Here is a 17,390-nt window from a genome sequence, read left to right as displayed (position 1 = left end):
TCTACCATGGAGCGACATTCACAAGTCTGAGGGTCACAGGCCAGATTCAGTTGTTGATTGCTCAGGTATAAACACAGAGTAACTCCAAAGAAACCTACTATTTTAATGTTTCTCTCTGTAAGTGAGACATGTATAAAAGCTATTCAAAACACAAACAGTCCTAATGGTTCACTGACACACCAAGGATGAAGTACATAAAGCAAAGGTTACATGAATCAGAAGGAGCAATGTAAAATTCTGAATCACAGAGAAAATAGCCAAGCAGCAAAAGAACCTCCAGCTGGTACCCATAAAACAGATTACACATTAAGCATGACATCAGTGCAGGTTGTATATTGTAGTTTACATCCAATAATGTAGTAATCTTAGACAGCCTAAACCTGTGGTCCTTACTGAGGCTTCAGTGAATATTTTGCCGGCATAAACTCACTTGATCAGCTAGCTATAATCCTCCTATAGTTTTCACTTGTGTAGCAGTGCAAAGAAAGCCACCAGGCAAGGCTAATGTCTGAGCCGTTCCATCTGAATCATCCACAGGAGGAGCCAAGGACAAAAGATACATGACCCAGGCCTTACAAAAAGGAAGGTCAGCCAATTTCCACTCTAGCACTATAGTATGTTTCACAGAAAGTGATGATTACAACCTCTGTCTCAGCAAGGTCCTTAAGCATGTGCCTAAATCCAAGCATGTGAGTAATCCCACTGAAGTAGTAGTTCAGTGAGATTAGTCACCAGCTAAAGAGTTTTAGCTGGACTGTACATTCCTTGGGGTATGGAGCTGTGATTTTAAATGGGTCTGTCAAGCATCACATGCACCTTTACTGCTGAAACAACAATAAATCAGTGGTCCAGTGTAGTGGGGCTCAATAAAGGGATTACAGCTCAGGAGGTCTCCCTTCTATGCCCATGCTCAGATCACTAGTTCATGGTAGGTTTCAGAGTAGCAGCCGTGTTAGTCTGTATTCTCAAAAAAAAAAAAAAAGGTACGTGTGGCACCTTGGAGACGAACAAGTTTATTTGAGCTCAAATAAATTGTTAGTCTCTAAGGTGCCGCAAGTACTCTTTTTCTTCTTAGTTCATGGTACTCCCTCTGAGATGCAACTTTGCATTTTTCTGTGAGTCATTCTGAAAGAAGCCATTATCTCACTTCCTTTCAAATTGGCCAGCAGAGAATGGAAGTGTTTTTCCACAGTAAATTTGGGATCATTCAGAATGAAAGGAAATACGCACAATGTAACGTTCCCAGTGTTCCAGACTTCTGGACCTGACCCAACCCATCCAACAAGGTGCTTCTCCAAGGAACAAGCCAGCAAACATGAAACAACATTTCAAATAGCAGCCGGAAAGGAGAGGTCCTCCAACAGCTCAGCACCAGCCATCCCTTGGGATTTGCCACTATCAGGGTCTCCCTGATTGTTTCGGAGAGGAAACCATAGTTTTAGTCCTGTGGCCCTGGGGCGATGGACTCCGTTTACCTGCAGCAGAAACACACAATGCTCATGGGTGGGTGCTGGAAATCCAAAGGGAACATAACAGGATTAAACCCTATGGTCTCCTCATTAGGTTTCAGAGACTCACCTTCTGGAGACAGAACCTCCAGAGCCGTGTTGGTTTTTGCCAGCCTTTTTGGATTTCACTCTGGTAGAAGAGACTTTGGAATCTTCCCAGTTGCCCAGTTTAGCTTCAGAGAGAAAAGAAAAGTACTCTGATTTGGAAAGGTCAGAGACTTCAACACTTGTACCTCCATGACACTCACTATCTGATTTCACCATCAAACCAACTGTAGCACTAATTCTACAATTAATATCACGTAAAACGCAAATAAAAGGCCAAAATATAATAATACTAATAATAATAAAAAGATTGAGGAGTCTAGTATAGTTTATTCTCACAAGAGACTGGAAGTCAGGTCTCTTGATTCTATTCCAGCTCTGGGAGCATAGTCAAGTGATTACAGAAGATGGCAGTGCAATGAGAACCCTGGGTTTCTATTTCCAACTCTGCCACTGACTCACTGGTGACTTTGTGCAAGTCATTCATCTGCTCTGTGCTTCAATTCACTACTGTAAAATGACAATAATACTACTGATCAGAGTACTGGGAGGAGGGTTGTGGCTCATTACTTAACATTTGCAAAGTGCCTAGAGATCTTCAGATAAAGTATTCCATATAATTACAAAATGTAATCAACTACTCAGGCTCTGAAGGAGAGTATATGCAGAATAAATAAATCATCTCAGACACTGATTGACATTATGACGGACTATTATGCTGGCTACCTGTCTTGATCTGATCCAACAATTGTGTCAAGAGCTCCACAAGGCCACAGCACTACTAGGTAACTGGTTTTGGCCACTGCAAAGCCATATGGGCAATCAGCAAGGCTGGTCCTCAATAAGTTCTTCCTGCTCTTTGCAACCCTCTCTATGGTTTGCGATGTGTTAGCCAAACATGCATCACTCCCAGGAAAATGCTGGGCTAGTTTAACTGTAAATTGAAACAAAGGAGCACACTCTTTCCCAGAAGAGGAATGTGTTGCCTGCAGCATGCAACTTTCATTAATCAAGTAGGAGACAAGTCTGTTCCCGTCTAAGACTCCAATACACCACCCCAAATGGAAGGAAATTCAGAGGGACTTTGGATATAAATGACTGTAGAAAGGGCACCATTGCTTCCCAAGCACCCCCTTGCAGCTGAGCATGGCTCTAGCAGGGGCAAATCTGCCCTAGGGTTTCCAGGGCTTAGGAGCCTTTTCTCTAAAACTCCTTGGCTGGGGTAGGTATGGGAACCCAGGCCACACCCCTCCCTGGTTCCAGCTCAGGGCCCTTGTTGAAAGGGCTAGAACAAGTCCTTCTCCATCCCTTGTTGTCCTCTGAGCTATTTCCTCCCTCTCTAGTCTTTCTTCCCCAGCCTCCTAACCTGTTTCTCCATCTTTGGAGCGTTGATTTTGTCTGGCAATTTCACACCAGTCTGCTGGAAGGAGTCCCTCTTTGCAACCCCTCAGTCTCACTGGGAACAGCAGCCTTTCTGCTCAGAAGTTCCCTCTCTAATTGAGATCTTTAACCTTGTATCATGCCCAGGTGCTTCCCTGCCTAATTGACTACCTCCCAGTTACTCAGTGAATTAACTACTCCCAGGTGAATCTGAGCTGTCTCATCCCCTCTAAGGTAGGCCTGCTGCCCTTTGACAATGCCAATTTGGCTCCAAGAAACTGGCACAGAAATATTTCTGACTGCAAATTTAAATCTCTCTCTCTGGGCTTGGGCTTTGATCCTTCCTGAGGAATACTGCTGAGATGGTATCTTCTTTATCTTGGAAATAAACCCAACATCCTAACAAGCTTTGTGTATCAGTCTCATCAGACCATTTAACTCAGTAGCACTACTCACCAAGGAATTAGGGTTAATAACTCCTTCATCTTTCAGTAGTGGTGTAAATACTACCTCTGAAGAACCTTCACCACCTGCAAGGGACAAAGGAATTTCATAAAGAGAGAAACGTTTATCTGGAGGATGCACTGTCTAGTGCCAGAATTGGGACGAGGCACCAGGAAATCTTAATCTGACAGTGACTCACTGTTAGCTTTGGCCTAGTCATTCTGGCCAAATTTTTCAGAAGTGGCCTCTGATTGGGGGTGCCCAACTTTAGACACATTGGACTTGATATTCAGAAAGTGATGAGCACCTGCAGCTCCCATTGACTTTGACTGCAGTTGTAGGTGCTCAGCATTTCTGAGAACATAAAACCATAAGAATGGCCATACAGGGTCAGAACAAAGGTCCATCTAGCCCAGTATCCAGTCTTCCAATAGTGGCCAATACCAGGTGCCCCAGAGGGAATGAACAGAACAGTAATCATCAAGTGAGCCATCCCCTGACACCCATTCCCAGCGTCTGGCAAACAGAGGCTAGGGCCACCATACCTGCCCATCCTGGCTAGTAGCCATTGATGGCCCTATTCTCCATGAACTTATCTAGTTCTTTTTTGGAACTCTTTTGTAGTCTTGGCCTTCACAACATCCTCCGGCCAGGAGTTCCACAGGTTGACTGTGCATTGTGTGAAGAAATACTTTGTTTGTTTTAAACCTGCTGCCTATTAAGAAAGCTGTGGTTTGGGTTGGGAAATACCCAAATTAATCCTTATTGAACATTTCAACCATACATCTCCTTGCCTCCATTTCCCCATCTGATAATACCTGCTTTGCAAAGGTCTGTAAGATCTGCAGATGAAAGTTACCGTATAACCTGAAACTGTAAAGTCTCTTGTTTCTTTTCTGGAAGATGTTACAGAAGGGATTGATCAAGATAAGTCACTTTGCTCTTAAATGGAAAGCTCTCTCACAATGCTGGGAAACACTCATGAACATGCTCGAAGCATAGACAGCACTTGTGAATAAATCTGGGAAGTGCTCTGCAACTCCAGGACCCTTGTGGTAGGCTAGAGATGTGATGGTGCCTATCCCAAAAGAGAATGGTCACCATGCCCTGTACCACATCTTGAGTGGCAAAGTATCAGAGGATGTAGGAGATCTCACCACTCCCATTTGGAATGCTAGGGATAGCTGTCACCATGCCCTCCAAGTGCCGGGCTCCTTTATAAACCCCCCGTAGTCATCAAAACGCTAGTGGCCAAAATGCAGAGGCATTTTCTTCTCGCGGGACTGACAATGCTGTACCTACGTGTGACACTGAGGAGTACACAGATCTCTCTCTCGCTCAGAAGCTCTGAGGCATAGCAATGTTGGTTCTGAAGCAAATTCTTCACCTGGCCACTCACGTCTGCCAGCTCGATTTCACCTGCAATGAATGATAAGGGCTGAAAGTCAGCGAGCAAATGAAGTCTGGGAGCAGGAGGTGTTTGATTCAGGCCCATCTCTAAAATGAAAATGAAATCTGGACAGGATCAGCTAGAATCCATAACAGGTAACTAAAACATACATCTTATAAGCTTATTTCATGGGATTTAACAAGCTCTTGGGGCATCCTTAGAGACATGGCTTCCTGTTATGTCACAATGAGACCATGGTAACTTGGAGCCTTTGTATGCAACTATACATGGGATTATATGCAAGAGCACCAGAGGTTGTCCTCTGTGGCCTGATCTGAACTGGAATATCAGTAGAGCCACATGGGACTTCATAGTTACAATCTGCAGGGAGTTAGCGTGAACATTCTTTCAGACTTCAAACCCTATAAGGCTTGATGATGCCCCCGTCCTGAAAGTGAAAGTCAGCAGAAACCTGTTCTAGTGTCAAACTACATGGTCAAGCACAGCTGTAACAAGATGGTGCCCCTGGAAAGGCACAATAACCCACCATACCTTCATTCTCACAGCCACAGCAGTGTTTGATGCTCTCCAGGAGAAGCTGGACTTTGCAGTGAATGTTAAAAAGGGTCTTTTCATTTTCTGTTGAGAAAGACATAATTCATGAGGCAAAACTTCGACTAGTTTTGGCCACTGGGAGCAGGCCCATCGAGAAAAATATGGGGCTCTGATATATGATGTTCACTGAGGCCCCACCCCTACCATTTTGGCCCCATTTCACCCCAGTTACAGATATTGAGCTTGGGGCCTCAGTACAACTGTCTCCCTTTCCCTACCTCTTGTCAGTCTGGCTGGGAGCGCTGAACAAAACCAAAAGCTTTCTCCCTAAGCTATTCTGGCTCAGCCTCTCCCAACAGGAGTCACTTTAGGGGATGGTGAATTCTGGATGAGGAGGGAAAGACAGTTACCTTTTCCGTAACTGGTGTTCTTCGAGATGTATTGCTCATGTCCATTAGAGGTGTGTGCTCGCCACATGCACTGGTGCTGGAAGTTTTTCCCTTAGCAGTATCCATAGGCCACCGTGCCTCACTGCTGACCTATCAGATCGGGATGAGTTCCTCCCGCGGGACCCTGGGGATCTTTGGCATTTGGTATATCTGCATCAGTAGACCGGCGATCTATGTCTTATGCTGCTTGACTTGTTCCAGGATCTAGAGCAGGACCAGGAGTCAGAGCGGGCTGGTCGTCGGTAGAATCTCCGACTGAGAGGATTTGCGTCTTGGCGATGGGTGCTGGCGGGTGGGTGACTGGTGACCCCGTTCCGCTGATCGGTTGCAGGACCAGCACAGAAACATTGGAGACACAATGGGTCAGCCTTGATGCTCATGCCGGGGGCGCGAGCCTCTGCAGGTTACCGGCGAGCCGCGCCTCAAATCCCGCAGTTGGTGCCCAGGGTCAGGAGACCGACGAGGGCTTCTCTGAGCATGCCTCCAAAAGTCTGAGGCATGATGGCGCCGTGCAGGCGAGTGCTAGTGGGATGTCTCCTGCAACGGGGAGCAGTGCTGCTGAAGTGGGGACACTCGGAATGGCCCCAAGGCAGGTTTACCCCTGGGCTTGGGTACTGCCGAGCCCGTGTGGGCAGCACCGGTAGCGTCAGGATCTCCTGAGCTGCCTGCAGGGCCTCGGGCATCAATGGGACTTCAAGTTGATGGAGGCCCTCCTCATTGTCCAGTGTGGCAGGCGTAGTACAGGGGGGGCTCGACCGCTTGACATGAGCTGGGGCCCGACTCCCTGATGGAGGTGTTGAGCCGCCCAGCACGGGTCTTGGCTCTCCTCTGGCCCTCTCCTTTCCCTTACGGGATGTGGGAGATCTTCCCGTCACGGACCTCTTGGACTTCTTGGCTGGGGCCAGAGCCAGGGAGTGGAATCAGTGCCAGCTCATAGACGGCACCAGCAGGGCGCTCTGTACCGAAGCTGCACTGCTCGGGGCCAGGTCGGACCTCTGCTCCGGTGCTGGGGTCAATGCCGACTCCATCAGGAGTGCCCTGAGATGGATGTCTCTCTCCTTTTTCATTCTGGGTGTGAAAGACTTACAGATGCGACACTTGTCGCTTACGTGTCCTTCTCCTAGACACCTTAAACAGCTAATGTGCGGGTCACTGACGGGCATGGGCCGCTTTACAAGGATTGCATAGTTTAAAGCCTGGGGACCGGGACATGCCCCATTCCTAGGCTGCGTCCCGTCCGGGACCAACTAACTAGAACTAACACTAAGGGTAAATACTAAACTATATACAGCTATTTTACAAAGAAACATTTGAGAGATACACTGAACTAAGTGAAAGCTAGCTGAAGCAGCAGCAGATCCAGCATTGTCACTGGCAGCAAGAAGAAACTGAGGGTGGGGGGAGCCGGTGACCCCCTCTTATACCACGCCATGTGGGCGCCACTCCAGAGGGTGCCGGAGCCGGTCCCCTACAGATACTGCTAAGGGAAAAACTTCTGGCACTGGTGCATGTGTCAAACACACACACCTAATATGGAATGGACATGAGGAAGCACTCGAAGAACTCACAGCTCCTCCTCCCTTGCTTTTCTAAGCAGGAATCACTGGGATATGGTTGAGTGTTGGCTGTTAGGAGATCACAGCTATTCCAGTCTCAACATAGCTCCCAGCAGGAATCACTATAGAAAAAAGATCTAGAAAACAACTGCAAACAATAAATACATTCAAAATAACATGGAAATGGTATTTTTCTGTTTCTTTTTTATTTGCTTTTATCCTTTTCTAGGAGCTACTATAGAAAATGAAAAGATACGTTGCATAAAAGTCCACTCCAAAGACGTACTCCAATGGCCATGAGCCAAGGGAGGGTGTGTGGCTAGCAGGGTATCAGAACTCTTCTCAGACTGTAAAGGTACACACTCCTCTTCCTTGTGCTTTGCAAGGCACACCCCAGGGATGCACCAGGCAGCAGACGATTAATGCACACCCTTGTTTGAGTTTATTGCTATAGAAAAATCCTGGGTCCCAACACCCAGCATTGAGAGAAGTTTGGATCTGGTTGTGGCTCCATTGTTTGCAGCTTACCTCCATCTCTAGTTGCTGGAAGACTGAGGTCTGGGATAAATCTTCAAACATGCCTATGTAATTTAAGAGTCTAAGCTCTATTTTCAAAGTGATTTAGGTGCTTAGGGGACTGAGGCCCAGAACCTCAAAGGTATTTAGATTGGGCCTAAGTCCCACTGACTCTTGGTGAGGCTAAGGATATGTCTGCACTACAGCAGCACAGTTTCAGCTGCACTGCTGTAACACTTGTAGTGTAGACACTTGCTACAGCAACAGAAGGGGAGGAGGCGAGTTTTTTCCATTGCTGTAGTAAATCCACCCCATCAAGAGGAGATAGCTAGGTTGACAGAAGAATTCTTGTGTTGACCTAGCTGCATCTACAGTGGGGGTTAAATCGACCTAACAGCAGAGCATGGGTTGTGAATAAAATGTAGGTCCACCTAGCACACAGTGCTAGGGTGATCTACATTTTAGGACCAAACCTTAGGCTCCTTCAGGCCCTTAGGGCCAGATTTTTAAAGATATTTAGGCACTGCTGAACTCAGCTTTGCAATGCCTTACTGATTAAGAAGTCTAAATGTAATTTTAAAATGTAATTAAACACTTAGGATCCTAATCTCATCAACTGTCAAGGGGATTTTGGCTCTTAATGGCATAAAACCTTTTTGAAAATGAGATTTAAGTGCCTGAATCAGTTAAGGATTGCAATGCTGAGCCTAGTAATGCCTAAATACCTTTTAAAAATCTGGGCCTAAATCATTTTTGAAAATGCAATTTAGGCTCCCAAGTCACTTAGATATTTTTGAAAATTTCACCCCGGAAACTTTTCATTTACCTTCTCCTAACATTAGAGCTGGACAAAAAATGCCAAGTATTTTTTGTAGGAAATTTTGAAAAAGAAAATCACTTTCTATGCAATATTTGGTTTTTTTTCCTGCCAAAAACAGGATACCAAGTGCGGACAGGAATGCTAGCTTTATTGCCTCTTTTGTCCTGAGTGACTAAGTTCCTTATGGACATGTAGGGGGCAACAGAAATCCAAGGCTGTCAAGTCACTTACCTCCATGAAGCACCGTTATAAACATTTCTACCAATAACCTAAAAAAAAAGCAAAAGATCAGTGACAACTTTCCCACTATCTTATACTGACACAGAAAAGCAATCCCTGAGCCTGGCCTAAGTCCCCACTGTGAATGCTCTGAGTTAGGTGTTTGCTCTTAACCAAGTTGTGTTCCCTAGACTCCTCCTGCCCTGTCCTTTGTTAAAAGCTCCTCCAGGGGTGCTGGTAAGTGGCTATGTTCTCCCAAGACAGAGCTGCAACGGTAACCAGACACCATGTTCCAGTTTGCTTGTGCAGGCCAAGGAAAGTCAGAACCGAGGCACAGAATGAGTGAGGGAAACAACATCTAAGAGGGGTAGGTACCTGAAAAACATCCCCCCCGGGGGAAGGACCCTGAAATTCCTGCACATCCGACCAGGCAACCACCTTGTAAAAGCCAAACTGAGCAAGTCTGTCCTGGCTGCCAGATACCAGCGTGCCCTGTTTCTCTCGCTGATGACGCCACCTGTAGATACGCCATGGAGAAGTGCCCTGTAAACATTTGTTTGTGCTTAGGAACCTGCAGGGCTCAAAAGCCTCTTCCTGAGGCGACAGCTGAATAAATACTGCTTCTATCAATTAAAAGGGCCCGGTCCAGGCGGCTGGAATCTACTAGCAGGCCCTGCCTGTGTGGGTTGCCAAGGTGTTATGCTGGCTCCCAGCCAGGCAGCTTTACCTTACTATACCTTACCTGGAAGAGATCTGAAGACACCTGGGAGTGGTGGGGGAGAGAGGGGAGGAGGCTCCAGTCCTGCACTGCAGAAGTCAGACACATTTCACAGCCAAGCCGGACTCCATTTGCCTTCCTTACAGGCAGGGCTGAGGATGTGACAGATTTTTTATTTTTGAAAAAGGTCATAAATCTTCAGTTTCAGGAATAGGTTTCCAAGATATGGGCTGTAGGCAGCCACTTTAATTTCAGCAGGAATCACTGGTGTAGGGGTGCTGGATGGGAGATCTCACTGCTACACACCAGCCTCAACCTCTCCCAGCAAAAACGCTGTTCAGAATAATGTAGGCACACTGGCTGCAGAGAGAGTTTGTAGCTACTGTAGTCCTAGTGTCTGGCAGCAGAAGTTGATCCTAGGAATAGTATTGGGGCACTGGCTCAAAAGGGAGAGGACTCTCAGCTACTGCACTCCCAGCAGGAGTCTCTGCAGGAAAAGGTGTTGGATGTCAGGAAGTTGTTCAAGACTTTCCCAGCTTGACTAGAGAGTGGAGTTACTCAGTTTCACATTAATTTATAGCACAAACAGTTGAAAAAAGGATGTGAGTGATAAGTGAGTGCAGTGACAATTTAAGAGAGGGAGATTTTAAATGTTCCATTGAAGTTCATTGCAAAATCCTTCCTTGCTAGCATGAGATACCGAAAACGAAGCTCAAATAAATAAGACTTGGTAGTTATGCGTATGGTACAAGAGGGACTCATAGAACAAGTGGAACAGTAACAAGGACCAGACTAGCTAAAATTCTGTCCATTTGTTTTCCTATTTCTTCATTTCACTTGGTTTTTGAGACATGAATAATTTACAATACAAAACTGTCATTTTAACCTAAGAACAAGAATGATCTGGACTCCCACGTGTGTTTTGGATCTGAAGTTTTTCAAATAAATTAGTTTAAAATCCACTCCATAAATCACAGCAACTATTCCTCCCCCGCCTGCCGCTGGCATTTTTACCTTTTAAAACATTTTTTCTTTCTATGTTTGAATTTCACCATTCCAATGTAAATTGCTTTGAGATCCATGGATGGAAAGGGCCAAGTTTTATTATTAATTAGCCATTTGATAACAGGCCTATGAAATTCAGCACGAGGGGCAACAATTGCAATATCCTCACAGATGTCTCTGGTATTTCCTGATCCACACTTCTTGGAACTGACGTTTCTGCTTGAATTAATGTTCCAAAGCTATTAAAAATCAGACCAGGTAGGATGAAAGTAACCTTTTTTCCAGGAAAACAAATAACCTTAAGGGTGTAGCCTGCATGAGAGGCACATAATTTATTTTGCTGATGGGCAGGGATTTCCTACAATGTATGTGAAGAGTTTAATTTCCTACTCACTTTTTGTCTCACTTATTGAGAGCGGTGCGTTCAGAATCAGTGAACCAAGTTAAGAACATTGATATCATTTTCAACCTTGAACAATTATGGATGATTAACAGCGAGTAGGAATACATTTGAGTCTATGCCTTCACAGCTGTAAAGAATGTATATATGTAGGAACTACAGCATGCATCTATCAGTGTGCATGTGAACATCTTTCTCTGTACATGTACATCTGTTCATGAACATATGTATTTATATCAAACTGTATCCATTAGTGTCTTTGTTTCTGTGCATGTATTTATCTGCTGATATGTGCCCAAATAACCCAAATCATGCATGTGTGTGTATTGAAGGTTGTGTATCCTCATATATGCATGTCACTGTGCGTATGTACATGTATGACTGTCCCATGGAAATTTGGTGTCTATGTGTGCACAGTGCTGTTCGCCTCAGCAATGATGGAACATCATCAGTTGGATGCTTTTAGATGGTACAAAAAGGATTCCTGGAGTCCTTCAGGAGACGAGCTGGTAGCCGTTGTGGTTTGCAGAAGATGAAACAGCTCAGATTCTGTGTCATTAATTTTCTGAGCAACACAGCTCCTCTTAATTTCCAGCAAGTGGGCCTGGTCTCTCTTCGCAGCCCAGGATTCCAGCTGCTTTGTGAAGTCTTGTGCTTCCTCCTCATGAATCCTGCCCAGTGTCTGCCATAAAAATGTAAAATAAAACAACAGCACACTCCCATGGAGTTAGACAGCAGCAACTAGCAGCTACATCTTTCCTGAGGCAGCCTGGTTTAGTGGGTAGAACGTAGCACTGAGAACCAGGAGACCTGGGTTCTAGTGATCTTGAGCAAATGAAAAACTGTCAACCACATGTCTGTACAATACCCGCCTTTGTACAGCACACCAAGATCAAGGGTTCAAAAATGCTTTTGATGTGCAACTATTATCATCCTTTGCTTATAGGGAATCCATCCTAAGACCCAGATTCAGTGGGTATGTCTACACTGCAATCAGAGGTGTGATTGCAGCACGTACATAGACATATCTGAGCTAGCTTTCATGTAGTTAGCTTGGGCACCGATAGCTGTGAAGATGTGGCAGCACTGAAGTCTGTACAGTTGCTTTTTGAGTTAAGTGGATCAAAGCTAGCTCAGGTATGTCTGTATGTACCGGAGTCACACCTCCATTGGCAATGTAGACATACCCAGTATCTTACACTGAGTATTTTGGTTACCAAATTATAACATTGGTCATCATCTATTAAAGATTCACAGCCACATCCAGGAATATATTCCATGTGGAAGCCATTCCCTTTATATCCATATTTTTGTCCTCTTGTTTACTGAAAGGGACATATTTGCATAAAGAGAACCAGGATCTTCATTCTCCTGCTGGTTAATCCCCACTGCAAGTCACAAACCTTGGTTGCTTCATAATCCATCTCCACAGCAACTATCTATGATAATACAAACAGAAAGCTCTGACAGAGGAGCTCTTTGGAAATAGAAATCCTATATTCATGCAACTGCTCACTGTGACAAGATATGAAGGAAAAGAACAACAAGAAATGAGAGACAGGAGTAGGACTAGTTCTCAACTGAATGTTTTTCAAAGTTTTTTTTACAGAGGGCTCTGGAAAGTTGCAATTTCATCTGGAGTCTGTAGCTACATGCAATGTTTGGACTGTAATTAATTATACCTTTCAATACTTGTATAGCAACATAAAAGTTTGCAAAGTGTTTTACGTGTTCCAATGAATTAAACCTCACAACTGCTGTGAAAGTATCACTTATAGCCCATTTTATCGATGTAGAAATGGAGGGACAGAGAAGTAAAGTGACTTGTCCAAGATCATACATGGAGCCAGGCAAAGAGCTGGGAATAGAACTGAAGAGTCCTGATGCTGTTCCCTGCTCAAACCAGTAGTCTACACTGCCTTACTGTTCTAGCAAAAGCTGATCCTATGGAGACCCACATACATGTTATAAAGTTATCCGACTTCTAGATCACACCATGTCCTGCTAGGGGCCTAGAGAAGTTTGGATTCTATTAATAACCACGAAGTTCAATAAGCTTGCAGAATCCAAGACCAGCTTTCCTCTCCTTTCCCCTGTGCTTCAGCAGATACCTCTTTTGGCTGGATCTGCATAGGTAAATGTCTGACATTCTGTTGTCACCTATATTCTGGGGCTAGTTTCCTGGAGCACAGGGTTGTCAGCCTGCATGAAACAATGATGCAATGCCATTTGTGTCACAACAGGAGACTAAGTGATGGGAACACAACCTTACAGGGCAAACTGCATGACAAAAGACTTTATCCTGGAGAAAAAACTTTCCCCTTCTCTGATGAATTGAACTCATGATACTGGAGTTGATGGGTCTGCAGGAAAGGAGACAACTGGTTCACGGATGTCTGAACTGTTCAATTATCCTGGCTCTTCATCCTCACCTTTTGCAGCACAGAAGGCTGAATCATTAGGGGCTGCACCAAGGCAAAGATGAGCTGTTGTGAACACCTCTGTGAAGTTGGTAAATGCACCAAATCTATGAAAAGTGATTCATACCGCAAATGATTCCTCTTGGATTCTGAGCTTCTGGTCCAGTAGTTCTTCCTCCTTCTGGCTTGTCAAGGCCTGCACTGTAAGCTGGAAGAACTCCTCATTCAGCCCATCCAGCATCTTCTCCAGCTTCGCAACCTTCCATAAGAAAACACAGGCTATTGAGACCCTTCAGTCAAAAGAGCCCTCCAATGTGCAATCAAGTCAATTGACACTCAAAGGATCTGAAGCCCCAATCCTTTCCACATGGAAATACACAGCGCTTGGATGCAGAGGTGGAATAAATATGATAAAAAGTGTTGGAGAGCTCACATTACCTAATCGCAGCCTTTCCCAGCAGGAGTCCCTGCTGGGGATGGTTAGATGTGCAAGCCATGTGGGAGGTCACAGGTGCTGTAATACCATCAAGAAGAAAGAGTAACAGAGCAATGGCTGTGAATAGAGCCCCCGGGTTGTCTTACCAAGAGTGACAATAGAGGGTGGTAGAGCAGTGACACTGGGGGGAGCACCGATTCTCTTCTAAGAGTTGGCTGCTCTGTAAGTCTGTCTGTCTGTCATACTAACAAGGCTTTCAAAACTTACTAGAAATTTTGTGTGCCCATCTTTCAAGGGGCTGGATTTCCAGAGTGCAGGTAGTTAGCACTTTCAGACCTTCTTGCCCCTTTAGGATGCATTAAACCACACACCTCAAAACTGAGGCAATGGTGGAAATTTTAAAATAAAAGACTGGAAAATGTCATAAATTCAACTTCTTCAATATATAGGGGTCTAATTCTCCTCTCTCTTATGCTGCTGAAAACCAGGAGTAATTCCACTGACATTGATGGAATAACATCAGGGAAGAACTGAATGAGCTGAAGGAGAATCAGATTGTCATACGGTGGCTGACACCTGTGAATGAAGCAGGTACAGCTCTCTTGCGCCACAATAGGGGCTCCCAGTTTGGCCAGTTAAGAGGGTGAGCAGCACCAGAGGCTATAAAAGGTCAGGGAAAGATCTGGTGAGTGTCATTTAAGAAAAGTCAGGAGACTGGAGGGGGATCTCTGGGGAAAGCTGCAGAGAGCAGAAAGTTCTCAGCACACCCTCTCTGGAAAGAGGGAGGAATTATCAGGAAGCCAGTGAAGGGTCTAGCCAGCTCTCCTTCCTGAAACTGAGACAGTCAAGGCCAGAGAAGGCTGGAGGCTGAGAGCAGGAGAGGAAGATGTTTTCTCACTCCTCGAGCCAGAGAGCTGAAGCCAGCAGGCCAAAGAAGCTGCTCTGAAGAGCTGGAGCACGGTGAAGGATGCTGGGACTGGGTTGGAAAGCCAGGTCATGGTGGGGGACACGGGGGCTGGGCTGGAGAGCTGGAGCATAGTGAGGGACACCGAGACATGATGAGGGATACCAGGGCTGGGCCAGAGAGCTGGGGCATGGAATGCCAGAGCTCTATTTGATGTATTGCCTGGATTACGGTGTTGGTATTTGTTATATGCATGACTTTTTCTTCTGTAATAAATTATCCCCAAAAGGGCCATTTGTACTCAAGGACACTTTGGACTATTTCTGGGGACTCTGAAGGATGGAAAGTAAGATGGGTGGGCCTGTCATGCCATGGCGGCAGGAGAGCATGCCACGTGGGGTCGCCCTATGATACAAGCCCACAGCCTATGAGCAACTGACCTCAATGCCAGAAGAATCTGCATTTCTCTTATCCCCCTCACCACTCCACTTCATTGCTCCTTTTCTTCCTGAACTTTCCATCATATCTTGAATCTCCGCCTGAAGCTGAAAACATCGGTAATGTTGCAACCTAGACACAGAAAACACAACATGCACTTCCAGTATGACTCCTCTCATCACCCTCCAGAGTCTCCATTTTAATTCCTTCTTCACCTGCAATAGAAGGGAAGGGAGTTGGGGAAAGAGGATGAGAGAGTGAACTGATTCACTTGCAAACTCTTCGCAAGCCTGGAAGCAAGTCTGATAGGGTATGTCTACACAGCCCAGGTCTAGAGATTTGAGCTAGCAGGGCTTGTGCTAGTGCTAGTGCTGTAAAAACAGCTGTGTAGACAGTGCTTTGAAGCTGTGGCTCAGGCTCTGAATCCCACCCCTTTCCCTAAGGCCCACATAGCTTCAGTAGAGCAAGATCTGACTACTTCATAGTTTCCTTTCTCCAGAAAAAGTTATTAGAACTAACAAAGCTACTCAATATCCAGCACATTCCAACTCTCCCTTGACTCTGGGTGGGTTTGACATATTTTGGGCATCTTTTGCAGGTCCATGCAGCATAAGTACAGTTTGAAATTTGTCCTATAGAGAACATTCATGTAGCATAAGGGGTGGACCCAAAAGCAAGCAATGAGACTTCCACCATTTTTGTGTGTGTGGAGAAGACAGTCTAATAATGCTGGGGAATTTCCCCCTGCTATTTAGCTTAAATATTCCTTAGCTCAGTCTCATCTTGTTATTCCTTCAATGGTCCATCCTATCGCAGTCCTCCCTCCCCCCTTGGTATTAGACCCTTCATGTTCCTGTAGATAGTTGTCACATCACCCTCAAGCTACGTTGCCCATTTTCAGTGGTAGCTCTTTTAATAAATCATTGCAGAAAGCCTGCAGTGTTATTTGGCTCATAGAACTCTTCCTGGCAGACTGAAGGAGAAGGAACTGGGAACTGCTACATCTCTCATCCTCATTACAACTTTACATTTATATAACAATAATTTTAATAAAGTACTTTACAAATATTAATTAAGTACACCTCATCGCCTCTGCTGTGAAATAAGTAAGTCATATTAGTGCCATTTTTGCAAATGGGGAAACTGAGGCTAAGATGGGGGAGGGTGAGTCACTTGCTTGACTATTAGAACCCTAGAGTGCACAGACCAGTAGACCACACCTCTCTCACTGCATGCAAAGCATTCTCTGGGATCCTATCCAAGGCTCATAGTCAGAAATTCAACTCGGATGCAATATCAGTGGCAACAGCTGCACCCATGACTTTGATCTGTATCCAAATGCAACTTTGAAAGCAGAAGCAAAGTAGTCTAACACAAGAGCAGGAGAGATATATACCAATTATCTAATTAGGCAAAAACTCAATATAGGAATGTACAGCAGTTTTGCGCTGTAATTCCACATGGAGCAATTAATAGATTCACAGATTCAAGGCCAGAAGAGATCATTGTGATCGTCTAGTCTGACCTCCGATATAATGCAGGCCAGAGAACTTCCTCAAAATAATTCTTAGAACAGATCTTTTAGAGAAACCCCCTATCTTGATGTAAAAATTGTCAGTGACAGAGAATCCACAAGGATCCTGGGTAAATTGTTCCAATAGTTAATTACTCTCACTGTTAAAAATGTACGGCTTATTTCCAATCTGAATTTGTCTAGCTTCAACTTCCAGCCGTTGGATTCTGTTATGCCTTTCTCTGCTAGATCAAAGAGTCCATTATTAAATATTTATTCCCTATGTAGGTATTTATAGACTGTGATCAAGTGAGCAGTGCCACCCTTTAACCTTCTCTTTGCTAAACTAAGTCGAGTGAGCTCCTTGCTTCTATCACTATAAGGCAGACTTTCAAATCCTTTAATCATTCTTGTGGCTCTTCTCTGAACCTGCTCCAATTTATCAACCTCCTTTTTGAATTGTGGACATCACAACAGGACACACTATTCCAGCAGTTGTTGCACCAGTGCCAAATACAGAGGTAAAATAATCTCTCTGCTCCTAATTGAGATTCCCCTGTTTACAACTCCAAGGATCACATTAGTCCTTGTGGCCACAGTATTGCACTGGGATCTTATGTTCAGCTAATTAGCCACCACGACCCCCAAATCTTTTTCAGAGTCACTGCTTCCCA

General features: G+C 44.9%; 1 protein-coding gene across 1 annotated transcript in view; it reads right to left on the bottom strand.

Moving 5' to 3' along the window:
* Positions 1-1,085: 1,085 nt before the first annotated feature.
* LOC119846753 (zonadhesin-like) overlaps positions 1,086-17,390 on the bottom strand; it is a 59,009-nt gene continuing 42,704 nt past the window's right edge. Inside the window, exons 41-48 of the mRNA XM_043500759.1 lie at positions 15,206-15,335; positions 13,553-13,684; positions 9,625-11,687; positions 8,895-8,932; positions 5,320-5,406; positions 3,390-3,463; positions 1,579-1,681; positions 1,086-1,496 (exon numbers count right to left, since the gene is read on the bottom strand). Of these exons, the coding sequence (XP_043356694.1) occupies positions 11,454-11,687; positions 13,553-13,684; positions 15,206-15,335 (496 nt within the window). The 3' untranslated portion in view covers positions 1,086-1,496; positions 1,579-1,681; positions 3,390-3,463; ... (1 more) ...; positions 8,895-8,932; positions 9,625-11,453. The remainder of the gene's footprint in view (positions 1,497-1,578; positions 1,682-3,389; positions 3,464-5,319; positions 5,407-8,894; positions 8,933-9,624; positions 11,688-13,552; positions 13,685-15,205; positions 15,336-17,390) is intronic.

This window comes from Dermochelys coriacea, chromosome 22 (assembly GCF_009764565.3).
Source record: "Dermochelys coriacea isolate rDerCor1 chromosome 22, rDerCor1.pri.v4, whole genome shotgun sequence".
NCBI lineage: Eukaryota > Metazoa > Chordata > Testudines > Dermochelyidae > Dermochelys > Dermochelys coriacea.
The sequence above is the reverse complement of the archived record's forward strand: the minus strand, read 5'-3'. Positions and strand labels throughout refer to the sequence as shown.